The 16322-nt window shown below is 35.3% G+C and overlaps 1 protein-coding gene across 1 annotated transcript in view; it reads right to left on the reverse strand.

Moving 5' to 3' along the window:
* Positions 1–16322, reverse strand: part of LOC148946297 (sodium/glucose cotransporter 1-like) — a 124994-nt gene that overhangs the window by 79204 nt on the left and 29468 nt on the right. The window contains 1 exon segment of the mRNA XM_089098360.1: positions 10404–10508. Coding sequence (XP_088954486.1) covers positions 10404–10508 — 105 coding nt within the window.

Below are 16322 nucleotides of genomic sequence, written 5' to 3' on the forward strand. Positions count from 1 at the left end.
GGGATTGAGGAGGGGGCAGCCTCCTCATGTACTGGAATAATTTCTGATCGTTTGAGGTTTTAATGTCCCTTTTTATTTTCACTTAAAAACCTTTTATAGTCTAATTTCTGACCTTTTTTAAATCATTCTGGTATATCCCCCTGAAATTTTTCCCACAAAAACTCCACCCACTAAAAATTTCTCCCAAAAAATTGAAAAAAAGTTTCTACCATCCTCGCTGAAATTTCCTCCAGAAATTTCACTCTGGAAAAATTCCCGCACTTTTGTTAGTTTTTTATTTAATTGTCTTCCCACGAATAATTCTTCCCGTGGGCCTCCCCTCCCACATACACACACATTTCCCCCTTCCCCGAAAAATTTCTGTATATTCTCCACTAACAAATACTATGTGTAAACAATGAATCAATTACATAGCGTACAGCTCTTTCCCCAGGGACTGTGGGTTGTCATGTCATCACTAGAGGCATAGTTATTGAACCTTTGAACTATGCTGATCAACATAGTTATCTCGAAATTTTGATCAGATATCCTTAGGGGTAAAAAAGAGGTGAGAGAGGAGCTAGCTGTCCTCTAATCTTTTAGGTCACTTAAAAAAGGCGCTAATACTTTTAATTTCCCTTCGAATGATTCCTCTCCTGATCGTTTAGGCCTATTGGTTCCATACGGTCACTCCTAGAAAAAATAATAATAAAATAACCGAGAGGCAACGCTTTAGCGTTGTCTATAGTAAAGAGCCATTAAGCTTCAATGTTTTCTTAACATTTTTTTTCTCCAGAGGCACTTCACATAGAAGGGATGGTCATATACACTTCGAAGGGGACTTATTCAATGGCAGATTGAAAGTTCTAGTGTCGTTTTTAAGAGTTAAAAGTGGCCAGAGGAAGACAATCAGTCAGAGATAATTTGAAATGGTCATTTTTCTCAAAATAGTCAAGAGGTCAAATAATTATGCCTCCACGGCTGACATAATCCCCCATAGTCCCCAGGACAAGGGCTTCAAGTTATGCAAGTTGCCTATTGTTAACATATATAGAGTTTAATAGGGAAAAGGAGCATGTTTGATCCTGTGTTTCCAAAAAGGCTTAGGATATTGAGGTAAAACCTTGAGGAAATGATGAGAGGGTTGCCAAATACAATCAAAACAAACTATTTGCATGGTGGTTATCAAAAGGGATTATCAGCAATATTTAAGGAACTGATGTAGGTATTAAGTTACAAATTTCAGGGTATGTTGAAGGGATTATGAAGAGAGATTGGAAGGCAATCAGCCCCTCCCCATTTCCCTTTTTAGGAGCTCCCTCTCCTTATCAATTATCGAAATTTTGTTTATACCATTATGTTAAAAATTTTTCATACGGTCTAATTACCATGCCTCTGGGGATGCCATATCCGCCAAGGCCCCGAGGCAAGGAATGTAAATTATATATTTTCCCCATTTTCCACATGCAAGTTTCAACATTAGCAAATGGCGTGTCTGAAAAGATCGATGACGATCATTGATTTTTCTCAATTTAATTTTTTTTTTTTACAACGGAGTTAATCCCAGACTGAATAAGGCTGAACTTTATCCTACAAAATTGCAAATACAATTCATTTTAATATGAAATATTCCCTTATGACTCAGCGAATGTTGAACCAAATCAAAATAGGCTGTGTGCATTCAAAATATGACAAAGAAGTATCTGCAATATCTCACGAACGGATAAGGGTGTTAATTTAAATCTTTCCTGGTGAGATTTCGAAAACCGTTCTCCCATGCCCTGTCTATACTTCCCTATCCCCAAAGAAATCCTGTCACATTTTTAAGTAGTTATCTTGTTCGAAATAGTCTAAAGGTCAAATGACTATACCTTAGGGGATGAAATAGCCCCCAGAGACCCTGGAACAAGGATTGTAAGTTATGCAGGTTGCCCATTGTTTATAAGGCTGGTTATTGGGAAAAAGATGAATCTTTGATCCTGAGTCTCCAAAAAGACCTAGGTCATTAAGGCAAAACTGTCAGAAAGTGTTGAGGGAGATGTTGAAAAAAATCAAAGCACGCTACAGCAAGTAAATTTTATAATGCTAAGAGCCATATGGCCATGGCAATGCAAAACAAAAAAGAAAATTCACTTTTAGATAATTGGCATTACATAAACATAACGTAGCATAAATATTATTTAACCCAAACAAAGAAAAACACAAATCGCAAAAATCTACTTCTGTGCTCCGTTGCCAACCTTCGAAATCGTCCTAACGATTTCTCAGGCTGCCAACCTGATTATGCAGGATAGGTGTCGAAAAGGCACACCGACAATATCAGAGGCAACGCTATAGCGTTGTCTATTGTAAAGGCCATACGGCTCTAATGTTTTATTATTTATTATTATTTCTTTTCCCATAGGCACTTCATATAGGAGGGGTCGTCGCAAAAACTTTGGAGGAGGCTCCTTCGATTGAACATAGGAAGCTCTAGTGCCCTTTTTAAGAATCAAAAGTGATGGGAGGGCAACCAGCCACGCAGTTTTTTTCCCAAATGAATCCGATAAAAATTTTGAGATAACCATTTCGTTAAAAATAGTTCAAAGATCATATAACATAAACCACGGTGATTCAAAGACAAGCTAGAATTGGATTAAAGATTGGTTATTAGACCACGGTTATCTTCAGGGAGTAGGGGTTATGTATTTCTAATGAATAATGTCTTCACTACAAACAAGAGTATGGCTACTGCCCGTTTCCCTAACGGTAAAAGTATCATTCTCTTACTTAAAAAAATAAAAAAAAGTTTTTTAACTGAAAGTAAGGAGCGACATTAAAACTTAAAAAGAACAGAAATTATTCCGTATATGAAAGGGGCTGTCCCCTTCTCAACGCCTCGCTCTTTACGCTAAAGTTAAGCTCTTTCTCACAACTATTTTTTAAAACAATAAAAAACTTTAGCGCAAAGAGCGAGGCGTTGAGGAGGGGACAGCCCCTTTCATATATGGAATAATTTCTGTTCGTTTTAGGTTTTAATGTCACTCCTTACTTTCAGTTAAAAAAAACATGTTTTTTATTTTAATTTTTGAAATTTTTTGAATTAATGCAGGTTTTTATTTTGGTTCATCGTACATGAATAATTAAAAAAAAAATTGCACATTCATTTTACTTTTATTTGGTTAAATGGCTTTCTCAAAAGTTGTTTAATTTTATTTACGAACGTTTTTACTTGTAATAAATATACGTAGCTTACGAATTAACTTACGTAACGAACTTCTAAATTCATATATTTTTAATAGGTATATTAGGAGGTTCGCCCCCAAGTCAATACCTCGCTCTTTATGCTAAAGTTCGAACTTTGTTTCAATTCTTTAAAAATAACCCCTTAATAACAAAGGCCGTTAATTAGAATAAATAGCTTTTATGAAAGTACTAAGAAATCTTTGGCTTAACGAGCGAGATATTGACTAGGGGGAGGACCCAATCATATACGTAATAATCTCTGTTCGTTTTAAGTTTTGATGTTGCTCCTTACTTTCAGTTGAAAAACTTTTTTTTATTTAATTTATAATCGTTTTTAAATAATGCTGGGAAATATGGCACCCCCTTTCTAGCAATATTCCTTCCCCCATGACAAATTCCTCTCTGGAAAGATCCTCCCACATAACCCCCAATCCCCCCCACGAGCAGAAAAAATCCTCCCTGAAAACGTCTGTATACTACCCAATGACCAATACTATATGTAAACCACAGTAGACAGAATATACCCAGTAAGCTTATCGCAGATCATTTCTGGTCTTCGTGAACAAAAAGCTCCTCCCACTTATTTCTGTTTCAATGCACTTTGCACTCCTTCCCACTTGTTTCAATGGACTTTGATGGAAACAGACAGAAACAGACTAACCTGCATTCCCGCTAATCTGACTTCGCCTATGTTTATATCTGCAAAAACGTTCTCCGGAGCACTCGTACCCCGGTCTGGGTTTTTATAATAGTTGAGATAGAGAATGATCATACTGCTAATTATATAAACTGTGATGTAAACATTGGGTAAAGTTCATAACTTTCAGCCCTTCCCCTGGAGACTTTGGGGGATTAAGTCATCCTAAAAGACATAGTTATTATATTTTCGACCAAGCTGAACAAAATGGCTGTCCTAAAATTTTTATCTGGTGACTTTGGGAAAAAAATGAGCGTGGGAGGGGGCTTAGTTGTCCTCCATTTTTTAGTCACTAAAAAAGGGCACTAGAACTCTTAATTTCCGTTCGAATGAGCCCTTCCATGATATTCTAGGACCACTGGGTCGGCATGATCACCCCTGGGTGAAAAAAAACGAAACAAATAAACACGCATCCGTTATTTTTTCTGGCAAACAAAATATAAAATTCCACATTTTTGCAGATAGGATCTTGAAACATATACAGTAGGGTTCTCTGATACGTTGAATCTGATGGTGCGATTTTCATTAAGTTTCTATAGCTTTTAGGGGGTGTTTTCCCCTTTTTTTCAAAAATCAGGCAAATTTTATCAGGCGCGTAACTTCTGATGGGTAGGACTAACCTTGATGAAACTTATATATTTGAAATCAGCATTAAAGTATGATCCTTTTAACGTATCTATTGGTATCAAAATTTTGTTTTTTAGAGTTTCGGCTACAATTGAGCCGGGTAACGAACTATTTGATAAAAAATTTTCAAACAGTTCGTGGTAACAAACTGTATGTAAGGAGCGACCCAACTCAATGGTAACGAAGACTCTAGAAAAAGAGATTTTGGTACCAATAGACACATCAAAGGAATCAGATTTCAATGCTGAATTTAAATATATAACTTTCATCAAGTTTAGTTCTACCCATCAAAAGTTACGTGCCTGAGAATATTTAGCTGATTTTCAAAAAAAAGGGGAAAGACCCCCTAAAAGTTATAGAACCTTAATGAAAATCGCACCATCATATTCAGCGTATCAGAGAACCCTACTATAGACGTTCCAAGCTCCTATCTGCAAAAATGTAGAATTTTGTATTTTTTTGCCAGAAGAAAGATCACGGATGCGTGTTTATTTATTTTTTTCCCCAGGGGTGAACGAATCGACCCAGGGGTCCTAGAATATCGTGGGAGGGCTCATTGGAACGGAAATTAAAAGTTCTAGTGCCTTTTTTAAGTGACCAAAAAATGGAGGACAACAAGGCCCCGCCCCACGCTCATTTTTCCCCCAAAGTCATCCGATCAAAATTTTAAGATAGCCAATTTTGTTCAGCATGGTCGAAAATATGATAAATATGTCTTTTAGGATGACTTAATCCCCCCAAGTCCCCGGGGGGAGGGCTAAAAGTTATGAACTTTACCGAATGTTAACATATAGTATTGGTTATTGGAAAGTATACAGACGTTTTCAGGAGTTTTTTTTTCTGGTAGTGAGGGGGGGAGGGTCGGGGGTTATGTTGGAGGATCTGTCCATGACGGAAGTTTTCATGGGGGAATGGAAATTACCATGAAGGGGGCGCCGGACTTGCCAGCATTATTTATTGGTTATTGGGAAGTATACAGACATTTTCAGAAAGGATTATTTTCTGGAGGATGGGGCTGGAGGCGGGGGTTACTCGGGAGAATCTTTCCGTGGAGGTAGTTTCTTTGGTGTTAGGGACATTTTTATGAAGGGAGTACTTGATTTAAAAGAATTATTTAAAAAACGATCAGAAATTAAATAAAAAAAAACAGGTTTTTTTCAAATGAAAATAAGAAGCAACATTAGAACTTAAAACTAAAAGAAAGTATAACATATATGAGGGGTTCTCCCCCAAGTCAATACCTTGCTCTTTACGCTACAGTTTTTTTTAGTGCTTTCAAAAGAGCTATCTATTCTAACTAAACGGCCTTTGTGATTCAGAGGTTTGTGAATTAAATTTGTTTTTAACTTTTAACGTAAAGAGCGAGGTATTGACTAAGGGGAGAACCCTCTCATATACGTAATAAAACAAACAATAAAAAAACAAGCGATACGGCTCAATAGTGATCGAAACTTTTAAAAACAGAATTTTGATGTCAATAAATGTATCAAAAGAATGGGTTTATAATGCTGATTCTAAATATATAAATTTTATTAAGTTTAGTATTACTCATCAAAGGCTACGAGCCTGAGAAAATGTACCTGATTTTTTAAAGAGGGGGAAACATCCCCTACAAGAGAAAGAATTTTAATAAAAATCACACCGTCAGATTCAGCGTATCAGAAAACCCTATTACATTTGTTTCAAGCTCATATCTGCAAAAATCTGCAACTATGTATTTTTTGCTAGAAGAAAAATATACGAATATAGAAGTTAGTTACGTAAGTTAATTTGTAAATTACGTCATAAGCAAATTTAGAGACATCCATTTAGCAAAAGAAAAGCAAAATTATGCAAATTTTGTTTACTTATTCAATGAAGGTGAGCCAAAATAAAAGCTGCATTAACTAAAAAACGATCAGAAATGAAATAAAAAAAAACAAGTTTTTTAAACTGAAAGTAAGGAGCGACATTAAAACTGAAAACGAACAGAAATTATTCCGTATATGAAAGGGGCTGTCCCCTCCTCAACGCCTCGCTCTTTACGATAAAGTTTGACTATGTATCGTAACTTTATTTTTTAAAACAGTAAGAAACTTTAGCGTAAAGAGCGAAGCGTTGAGGAGGGGACAGAATTCAAACACAAGTGAGAATTGGATTAAGGATTGGTTGTTAGACCACGGTTGTTTTCAGGGTGTAGCGGTTATGTACTTCTAATGAATGGTGTCCTCACTGCAAACAAGAGTATGGCTACTGCCCGTTTCTCTATCGCTAAAAGTTTAAGGCCTACTGCATATTTGGCGCTTTACTAAAAGGAATTATATTACAAATATTTTATTTTGTTCTTATTACAACATTGAAAATAAAATGAAAATTGCAGTCAAACCAGACCAGAATTTACGAATAGGCCCACTAGGCCCTGCGGCTTTCACTGTTCCCGAAGTTTTGAGCATTTCCTGGAAATTCATGCAAAAACGGTGTGGCAAAATCGCTTGGGCCTAGAGGCGTCAAAGCTTTAAATCCGGCCTAGGTAAAACAAAATCTTGAGCTGGTGAGCTTTCAGCAATTAAAATCCTTATATTTCCAATATTCAGTTTAATTTATCAGTTCTTACCAAAACTATTAATTTATTTTGGAATAAAAAAAAATATTTTGAAATAGGGAATTTTGAAAAACTTACTGCGTCTTTGGTGCTTTACTGAAACGAATTTATATTACAAATATTTACAAATATTTTCTTTTGTTCTTATTACAACATTGAAAATAAACATAAAAATTCAGTAGAATTAAATTTTAAACTGATGAGATTTCAGTAATTAGTATTATTATATATCAAATATTTAGTTTAATTTTATTGGTTCTTTCAAAGACTGTTCCAGACAAATATAGCCTCACTACAAACAAGAGTTTGGATACTGCCCCCTTCCCTAGCTGTAAAAGTCTAAGGCCTGCTACGTCATTGGTGCTTCACTGAAAACGAAATATATTAAAAAAATTTTATTTTCCAGATTTTGCAGCATTGAAAATGAAAATAAAATTACAGTGAAAATAAAATCTTGAACTGAAGATCTTTCAACAATTAATAGCATTATATATCAAACATCCAGTTTGATTTTATTTGTACTTTTCAAGATTATTCAAGACACACATAGTTTTTAGTAAAGAGCCAATGACGCAGTAGGTTTTAGACTTTTACAGTGGAAGAAGGAGGCAAAATCCAAACTCTGCTTTAATGAGACTGGTGTTTGTTCTATAAATTATATCCGTATTCAACTTGAGCTTCAGTCGTTTTAGGGCTCATTTACTAATTTATATTAGCAGCCATTGTTTGTTTGTTTGCCTTGACTGCTTATTTAATTTATGCTTGTCTCAGGTTTTATTTATGTCTCAATACCAAAATATTTTGTTTTTTAAGCTTGATTTGCTTATCAAACAGTTCGTGGTAACAAACTGTAAGTAAGGAGCGACCCGGCTCAATAGTAACCGAGCTCTAAAAAACGGGATTTTGATACCAATAGATACATCAAAAGAATCATATTTTAATACTGATTTCAAATATATAAGTTTCATCAAATTTAGTCCTGCTCATGAAACATTACGCGCCTGAGAAAAGTTATATGATTTTCGAAAAAAGGGGGAAAGACCCCCTAAAGTTATAGAACCTTAATGAAAATAACACCGATAGATCCAGCGTATCAGAGAACCCAATTGTAGAGGTTTCAAGCTCCTATCTGCAAAATGTGGAATTTTGTATTTTTTTTCCAGAAAAAAGATCGCGGAAGCGTGTTTATTTGTTTTTTGTTATTTTTTTTCTCACAGGGGTGATCGTATCGACCCAGTTGTCCTAGAATATCGTAAGAGGGCTCATCGGAACGGAAATTAAAAGTTCTAGTGCTCTTTTTAAGTGATCAAAAAAATGGAGGGCACCTAGGCCCCCTCCCACGCTCATTTTTTTCTCAAAGTCACCCGATCAAAATTTTAAGATAGCCATTTTGTTCAGCATGATCAAAAACATGATAACTATGTCTTTTAGGATGACTTAATCCCCCAATGTCCCTGGGAGGAGGACTGAAAGTTATGAACTTGACCTAATATTAACATAATATTGGTTATTGGGAAGTATTCAGACGTTTTCAGGGGGATTTTTTTCTGGTAGTGGGGTGGATGGGTCGGGGATTATGTGGGAGGATCTTTAAATGGAGGAAGTTTTCATTTGGAAAGGGACATTGCTATGAAGGGGGCGCCGGATTTCCCAGCGTTATTGATGTTGCTCCTTACTTTCAGTTGAAAAACTTTTCTTTTATTTAATTTCTGATCGTTTTTTAAACAATGCTGGTAAATCTGGCGCCCCCTTCATAGCAATGCTCCTGCCCCCATGGTCACGGAGTGTTGAGGATATTTAGCTGAAACTCAGGGCATTTTGAAAAGGATGTTAAAAGCTGTTTGGAAGACAACCAACCTCTTCCCAACCCCTGTTTAGCTTCCCTATCATCGACCTTAGATCAAAATTTTGAAATATTCATCTTGCTCGAAATAGTTCAAAGGTCTAATAACTGTACCTTCAGAGATTCCGAGTCCTCAACAGCTCCCAGGGCAACGGTTGTAAATTACGCAATTTGCCCATTGTTTGCATACAGGATATATCTTTAGAAAAGCGGGATTGTATTATCCTGGGTCGGCCCAAAAAAGCTCTGGGTATTAAGGCGAAACTTCACGGAATGTTAAGGGGGACGCTTAATTAAATCAAAAGACGCTCTATGCATCCATGTTGGAAATAGGGCGTATCTACAATGCCTTTGAAAGGGATAAGGGTATTAACTTGAAACTTTCAGGGACAAGATTGATCTTGGCCTTAAGATTAATTGAAATCTTAAGTTACAACTCCTGAATCAGCTTCAAATAGAAATAACTCCTCAATCGACATTTTTTTCCAAAACACATTTTTAAAATTTCTAGTACTATAGGCTGCTGTTTGTTCTTTATTAGGCTACTAATTCAAATCCAAAATGTTTATAAATGTATAGAAAATCTATTAGTAAAACCTTTTATGATTTACCGATTTGAAAGATCGCTTTAGTCATCTGGAGTAATAGATTTTAAACGACAAATTTATTTTTTAATGGTTTTGTTTAGGCATCATGTTTCAACAGTTTCGGATGAAAAGGAATTGAAATGAAAATTGTTTGTAAAAAGGTGATTTTCAAATAGCTAATTAATTTGAAAGTTACAAATGTGTTCATCACAAAGGAATTTTTTTCGTATTATAGTTTTATACTTATTTATTTTTATATTATATTTATTTTCTATTTATATATATTTATTTTATATTTATTCATTATATTTGTTTATTTTTATATTATATTTATTTTCGTATTATATATTTTTCGTAATTTTTTTCGTATTTCGTAATATTTTTTTTTCTTTCCTGTGAACTTGAATGTCATTTTACCACAGGTCGAAACACAAATAACCTTCGATAAAGAGCAAATGACGCTCTAGACCTTAGGAGGCTTGAAAGTGTGTTATGTCACCTCTTATTATGGTAATTTGCTGCAAAGAAATAAAAGATGGAAAGGATCGTCAATCTAAAGGCACTCCCACAATTTGCAAAGATAAAAAGATTGGTCTCCAAGCGAAAAGTAAAGTAGAAATAACTATAGATATACTAAACATGTATGTATAGGATCAACGACGCTTCTTGACTGTTAAGGTCCTTGTGTCAGCCTTGCATTGCTTTGCCACAATCCAGTTCCTTCTTGGGGCCCAGTATTACCAAGCTGAGATCGAACCAAGTGCATCATCTTAGGACTTAATGAATGACCAATTTAACGCTCAACCCACAAATTAAAAGTATATTTATTAGATATTACTATTATGCAAGGACAAGAAAACTTACACTGAGTTCATAAGCTCCTATGCCAATACCAGCCGCTGCTGCCGATCCGGCAACACCGACGAAATGGCCACTTCCTATATTGCTGGCAAATAAAGATGCCCCAACCTGTAATTAAGAAAAATATTGAACACTTAGGCAGAAAATAACTGTATTTTTTTGATAACACATAACACCTGTATATTTGCTTCCTGTTTAGATAACATATTGAGCCCTCAAGATTGACTAAATTAAGTGAAACATTGTTTTACATCGAGAATTTTTCTTTTCATCATAATTTAATTAGTATTTTAATTTTCTTTTATTAAACTCGTTTTCATTGAAGTTATGGTGGCACTTTAGCCTCAAGGCTGGTTTTAAAGGAGCCAAGACCCTACTCTTTGTTGTGATAACCAGGGCCGGCCATAGACGTTTTTTGGGGTAAGAGGGCTATTCTTCAGGCCCCCTTCCCTGGTAGAATAAAATATAATTATACCCCCTTAAAGTAAGGTGTGCAGGGTTTTCTACTAAAAAGTGTAACAATAAAATAAAATAAACTTTTATTGTGTAGTACAATTCTAACATAAATATTAGAATGGAATTTGTCAATAAACAAATAGGTGATTTATTTAAAATGGAGAGTTAAAATATGATTCACAATTTATTGGTTGAACATTCTACTTATAAAACAATTCAACATGCAAACATTAATAATGAAAAGCAAATTTTTCTATTCAACATACAACTTTTTATAATGAAAAATAAATTTTTCTAACTTTCACAGAGGGTGCCCTTTGCTCAAGGTACCCCATCACTCGGCACCTTACGCGACCACTTACTTCGCTTACCGCAAGAACCGCCCATGGTGATAACTTCTATTCGATTTAATTTTCTTTCATTCTGTATTCTATAGCTTGACAGATTGGTATGAATTTTACCTACCAGCTTCCCGTTGCGCGTTCCCGCTATATTAAAAGAAAGGGAATTCAAGAAAACTTACCCCTGGAAAATTCCCATGAGTAAACCCTCCCCCCCTAAAATAATTCCTCTGAGGAAAATTCTCTGCTAAATTTAACGAAGTCCCAGCCCATAATACACAAAAATATTGAACACTTTGGTAACAAATAAATGTAATTTCTTTCCCTAAGTGAGGATCGTTTTTTGATTTCAAAATCAAACAGTTCGTGTTAACTAACTGAAAGTAAGGAGCGATGCTGCTCATTAGTAAACGAAACTATAAGAAACAGAGTCTTGATAATAATTGATACATTAAAAGAATCTAATTTTGAGGCTTATTCAAAATACATAAAATTCATTAAGTTTAATGTTACCCATCAAAATTTATGGGCCTGAGAAAATTTGCCTAATTATTGAAAAAAGGGGGGAACACCACTAAGAAATCAAGTGATCTTAATGAAAATCACACCATGAGCTTCGGAACATCAGAGAACCCTACTGTATAGGTTTAAAGCTCCTATACATACATACATGCGTGTATTTAAAAACCGGTGGCCATATACACAAAAACAAATAAATAAAAAAAAGTTTTTTTTTTCCAAGGGTGATCGTATTTAACCAGTGATCCTATAAAATCGGGAGAGGGCTCAGTTGATTGAAAATCAAAAGTTTTAGTGCCCTTTTTAAGTGACCAAAATATTGGAGGTTTGGTAGTTCCCCTCCCATCCCCATTTCTACCCAAAATTGTCTGATCAAAATTTTGAGATAGCCATTTTTCAGCATGGTCGAAAGATCTAATAACTAGGTCTTTGAGGATGACTTAACCCCCCACAGCCCCCGGGGGAAGGGCTGCGAGTTATGAACTTTGCCCATTGTTTACATATAGTATTGGCTTTTGGGAAGTATACAAATATTTTAGTAGGGGGGGGGGGTCTGGTAGGGATGCTTACGTTGGAGGATCTTTCTATGGAAGATTTTTTTGTGGGTGAAGGGAATTTTCCATGGTAGGGGGAGCTGAATTTCCCAGCATTAATTAAAATACCATAAAAAATTAAATTAAAAAAAGGCAAGTTTTTTCAACTGAAAGTGAGGAGCAACATTAAAACTTAAAATGAACAGAAATTAATGCGTATATGAGGGGGTTACCCCTCTACAGTACTTCTCTCTTAACACTAAAGTGTTTGAATTTTTAAAAAGCTTTTTATTCTATTTAAACGGTTCTTGTGTATCAGGAGTCATTCTTAAATAATTGGAACAAAAAGTCAAACTTTAGCGTAAAGAGTGAGGTGCTGAGGAGGGGTCAACCCCCTCATATACGTAATAATTTCTGTTTGATTTAAGTTTTGATGATGCTCTTTACTTTCAGTGGAAAATACTGTTTTTTTTATTTAATGATACATAAAGATCCAGTTTTAGATAAAACAATAAACCCTCATAAGGTCAAAATTCTGAAATCATAAGAGGGCACGTGACTGAAACAGCAACATTACTACAATGCATGCCTATGAACAGCGAAAGAACAAATTCGTGTTACGCACACGCACATATCTTTCTGACTCCCTTTCACTGGCTGTCTCCGTTTTCATAACAATCATCATAATAACTCCTTTTGTGCTCTGAGATGAAAATGCTGTTTCATTTCCAACAGTCTTCCCTTATTAAAAAAAAACGGTACTGTTGTATTATCTGTAACACGCGAGAAGTGAAGTTTAGTTAATGCTAATGAAATAAAAAAATAGGATAAAAATATAATAGTTTAGAAACAAATTTCGGCTATATATTTGCACATCAGGGGGGAGGGGAGGGGGGAGGGCAAAGCATAGCATATATTAAATACGTAACCTAACCTAGGTACCTTTTTTCGCCCCTGAACTCCCCACAAAAGTTTAAATATTGTAGACGCAGTGATAAATCACTGTTTGCAATCTTCAGCACAGGAATTGTCCGTTGAAAGAAACCTGTTAGACTAGTTTCAAAAATTTATTTTTAAAGAATTATAAGATACCAAAATCAGACATATTTGTACAGCGGTAATTGTGTTGATAATGTTCTATAGCTCTTATCAGTTAGTGTGCTTATGTTTTATTTACATTTTAGTTACCAGAATATCTTCACAAAAATTTCCCCTAATTTCTTTATACCGGCATATAATTTAAGAAAATTAATTGCTTCTAAAATAACAACAACCCTAAGCAAATATTATAGGTACGCAGTAATCAAAGCTTAATAAGCGAAAAATGTCTTGTACAAAACATATCAATTTACTTAGTGCAAATCAAAAGGATAATGGATTACACGTAATACGTTTTGAAAATGTCACTTCATTTCGTCGGTCGGATTCTAGAGCCCTAACAAGCATGGAAGACAGATAATCGTTTATTGTATCAGCCAAGTGCCCCTTTTTGTCAGATGAGGGGACTCAGTAAAGAACTATGTGGCTTCCATGTATTGTTCTCCATCCACTTTGTATAGAGGGGACGCTGATAGGTACTTGGAAATTGAAATTTCTAGGGCTTTTATCAAAGTTGAAAGTCACTGGATCAAAATAAAATGCAATGTTTAAATTTAACAAAGAGGAAAAATTTTGTATAAAACTAATAAAAAAAAATCTTCACTCGAATAAGGGCTTGATCAACGTTTACAGGTGGGAGGGGATGCTATTCATTTTAGAAACCATTGACTTACATCTTATTTATCTTACAGAATAACGTAACTGAATTAAAGATCTTAGAAAACTTTTTTTTTTACAAAAGAGAATAACTAAGCAAAGACTAGCAAACAAAATGAACAGACGAATACAAACGTAAAAACAAACAAAGAAAACAAAGAATGGAAAAAAGTAATAGAGGAAACCAACTATACATATTCTGCAAAAATAACATTGGAAAGATCAACTTTGTTTTCTGAATTCTGACTATGAATAAAATGCATAGGATAATGATAATCTGGAAAAAATTTGATATTTATTATTGATGAAATAGAAACGTCGACATCGACATAATCTAAATTCTAGAGTTTCAAGATTTTTTCCACTTCGAGAAGATCAGTGAAAATCTGTTTTTAACCTAAGTGGAAGAAGCATATTACTTTTCTAACAGTTTCCAGGACTAGGGAATTTTGCAAGAGCTGAATCCCAGGCAGACCACGACTTTACACGACTAATAAGCATGCTAAATACACCTTGAACAGATTTTTGTTTTAAACAGGAAAATTATTTAGCATAAAAAAATAGTGTGTTTTCTGAAAAGGAATGTCGAACTTTGTTTTAAGTACACATTTTTTGCTAATATTCTCTGGTCTGATTTATTGAAAGTAGAAAGGACATCAAAATAAAGACATTTTTCATCCCCTGTCTCCATCTCAGTCAGGGGATGTCTCCATCCCATGTCTCCATCTTAGCCAGCTCCATCTTCATGCATGAAATTTAGGATTTTCTACGATATTTCTTTTGTTTCTTGTGCAACTGTCAAGATTTTTTCATTGTGTAAAGATCCTCCTTGTTGCCAAACTGAATCGTGAAAAAAAAAAACAGAAAAAAGGGGGTACTTTTCTTGTTTCCGCAAAAATAGGGTGCTACAAGTAGAAAGGGGGTGCCAGTCCTGACCCTACACCATATATGGGCATAGAGTCCCTAGGGAGAACACGCGGTAATGTCAGTCGTGACAGGGCACCAAATATGGGCATGGAATCCCCAGGGAGAACACGTTTCCGAGAAATTGGAGTTTGTCCAGGAGAATTGTTTCCGGGGAAACTTATTAATGTCTGACATACGATGTCAAGGTTAATCAAATTGTTTCCGGGTGAAGTTTATTAATGTCTGACAGGTGATTTCAAGGTTGATTGATTTGTAACGAAAGGGGAATTGTTTTCGGGCGAATGTTTTGATCTTAGAGATGAAGAGATTCACGCGGGAAAGGGTTTCCTAGTAATTTCAAATGTGACAGCGCAGAGATGCCAAAAACAAAAAGAACACGCAGAAATTACGTTTTGGGGTTATTTGGGCGAAACTGTTATAGACATTTTAGGGAATTATTTGGGCGAAACAGTTAGAGACATTTTAAAAGATGATTTTAGAAGGGGATTTAGAAGAGGATTTGAGGGGTGAAACTCTGTGGTCGTTATAATACACAAGTTGTATTTGAACAGTATTGTGAGGTCCTCTACCCCAGCCCCTAAGGGCTTTGATCCCCCTACCCCAACCCCAAAGGGTTCCGATCCCCAAACCCCCACCCCAAAGGCAGCCCCCAGTCCTCAAAGGTCCCCAGGGCTCCCAAAGGACCCCCGGCGCCCCCAAGGCCCCTGAACCCCCATTTTTTAATACTTTTTTATGGCTTTATTATATCTTTTCAGAACAATTTATTTTCTTAATGCCCATCCTAAACCCATTTTACAAGTTGAAGTACCCATCCTTTTCACCCACAACTTTACTATACTGCTTTTTGAATGCTCCAACACCAAGCAATACTCTTCAAAGGCATTTCAGAACAAGTTCTTTTCTTAATGTCCCTCCTAAACCCATTTCACAAATTGAAGTACCCATCCTTTACACCCACAACTTTACTTTACAGCTTTTTGAATGCTCCAACACCAAGAAATACTTTTCAAAGGGCATTTCAGAACAAGTTCTTTTCATAATGTTCATCCTAAACCCATTTTACAAGTTGAAGTTCCCATCCTTTTCACCCACAACTTTAGTTTATAGCTTTTGAATGCCCAACACAAAGTAATACTTTTCAAAAGGCATTTCAGGACAAGTTCTTTTTTTAGTGACTGTTCTAAAGCCATTTTACAAATTGAAGTATCCATCCTTATCACCCAAAACTTAGTTATAGGTAAGAGTTTGAAGTTCTACCTTGGAGACTTAGCTTAGAGTTTTTGTTTGGTTTAGTTTTAGTTAAAAGTTTAGAGTTTTTTAGCTTAGAGTCTTAGCTTAGAGTTTTTGTTAGAGTTTTAGTTTAGTTTAGTTTTAGTTAAGAGTTTAGAGTT

Source organism: Artemia sp. Qi Xiang Cuo, chromosome 12 (assembly GCF_049724085.1).
Source record: "Artemia sp. Qi Xiang Cuo chromosome 12, ASM4972408v1, whole genome shotgun sequence".
Taxonomy (NCBI): Eukaryota; Metazoa; Arthropoda; class Branchiopoda; order Anostraca; family Artemiidae; genus Artemia; species Artemia sp. Qi Xiang Cuo.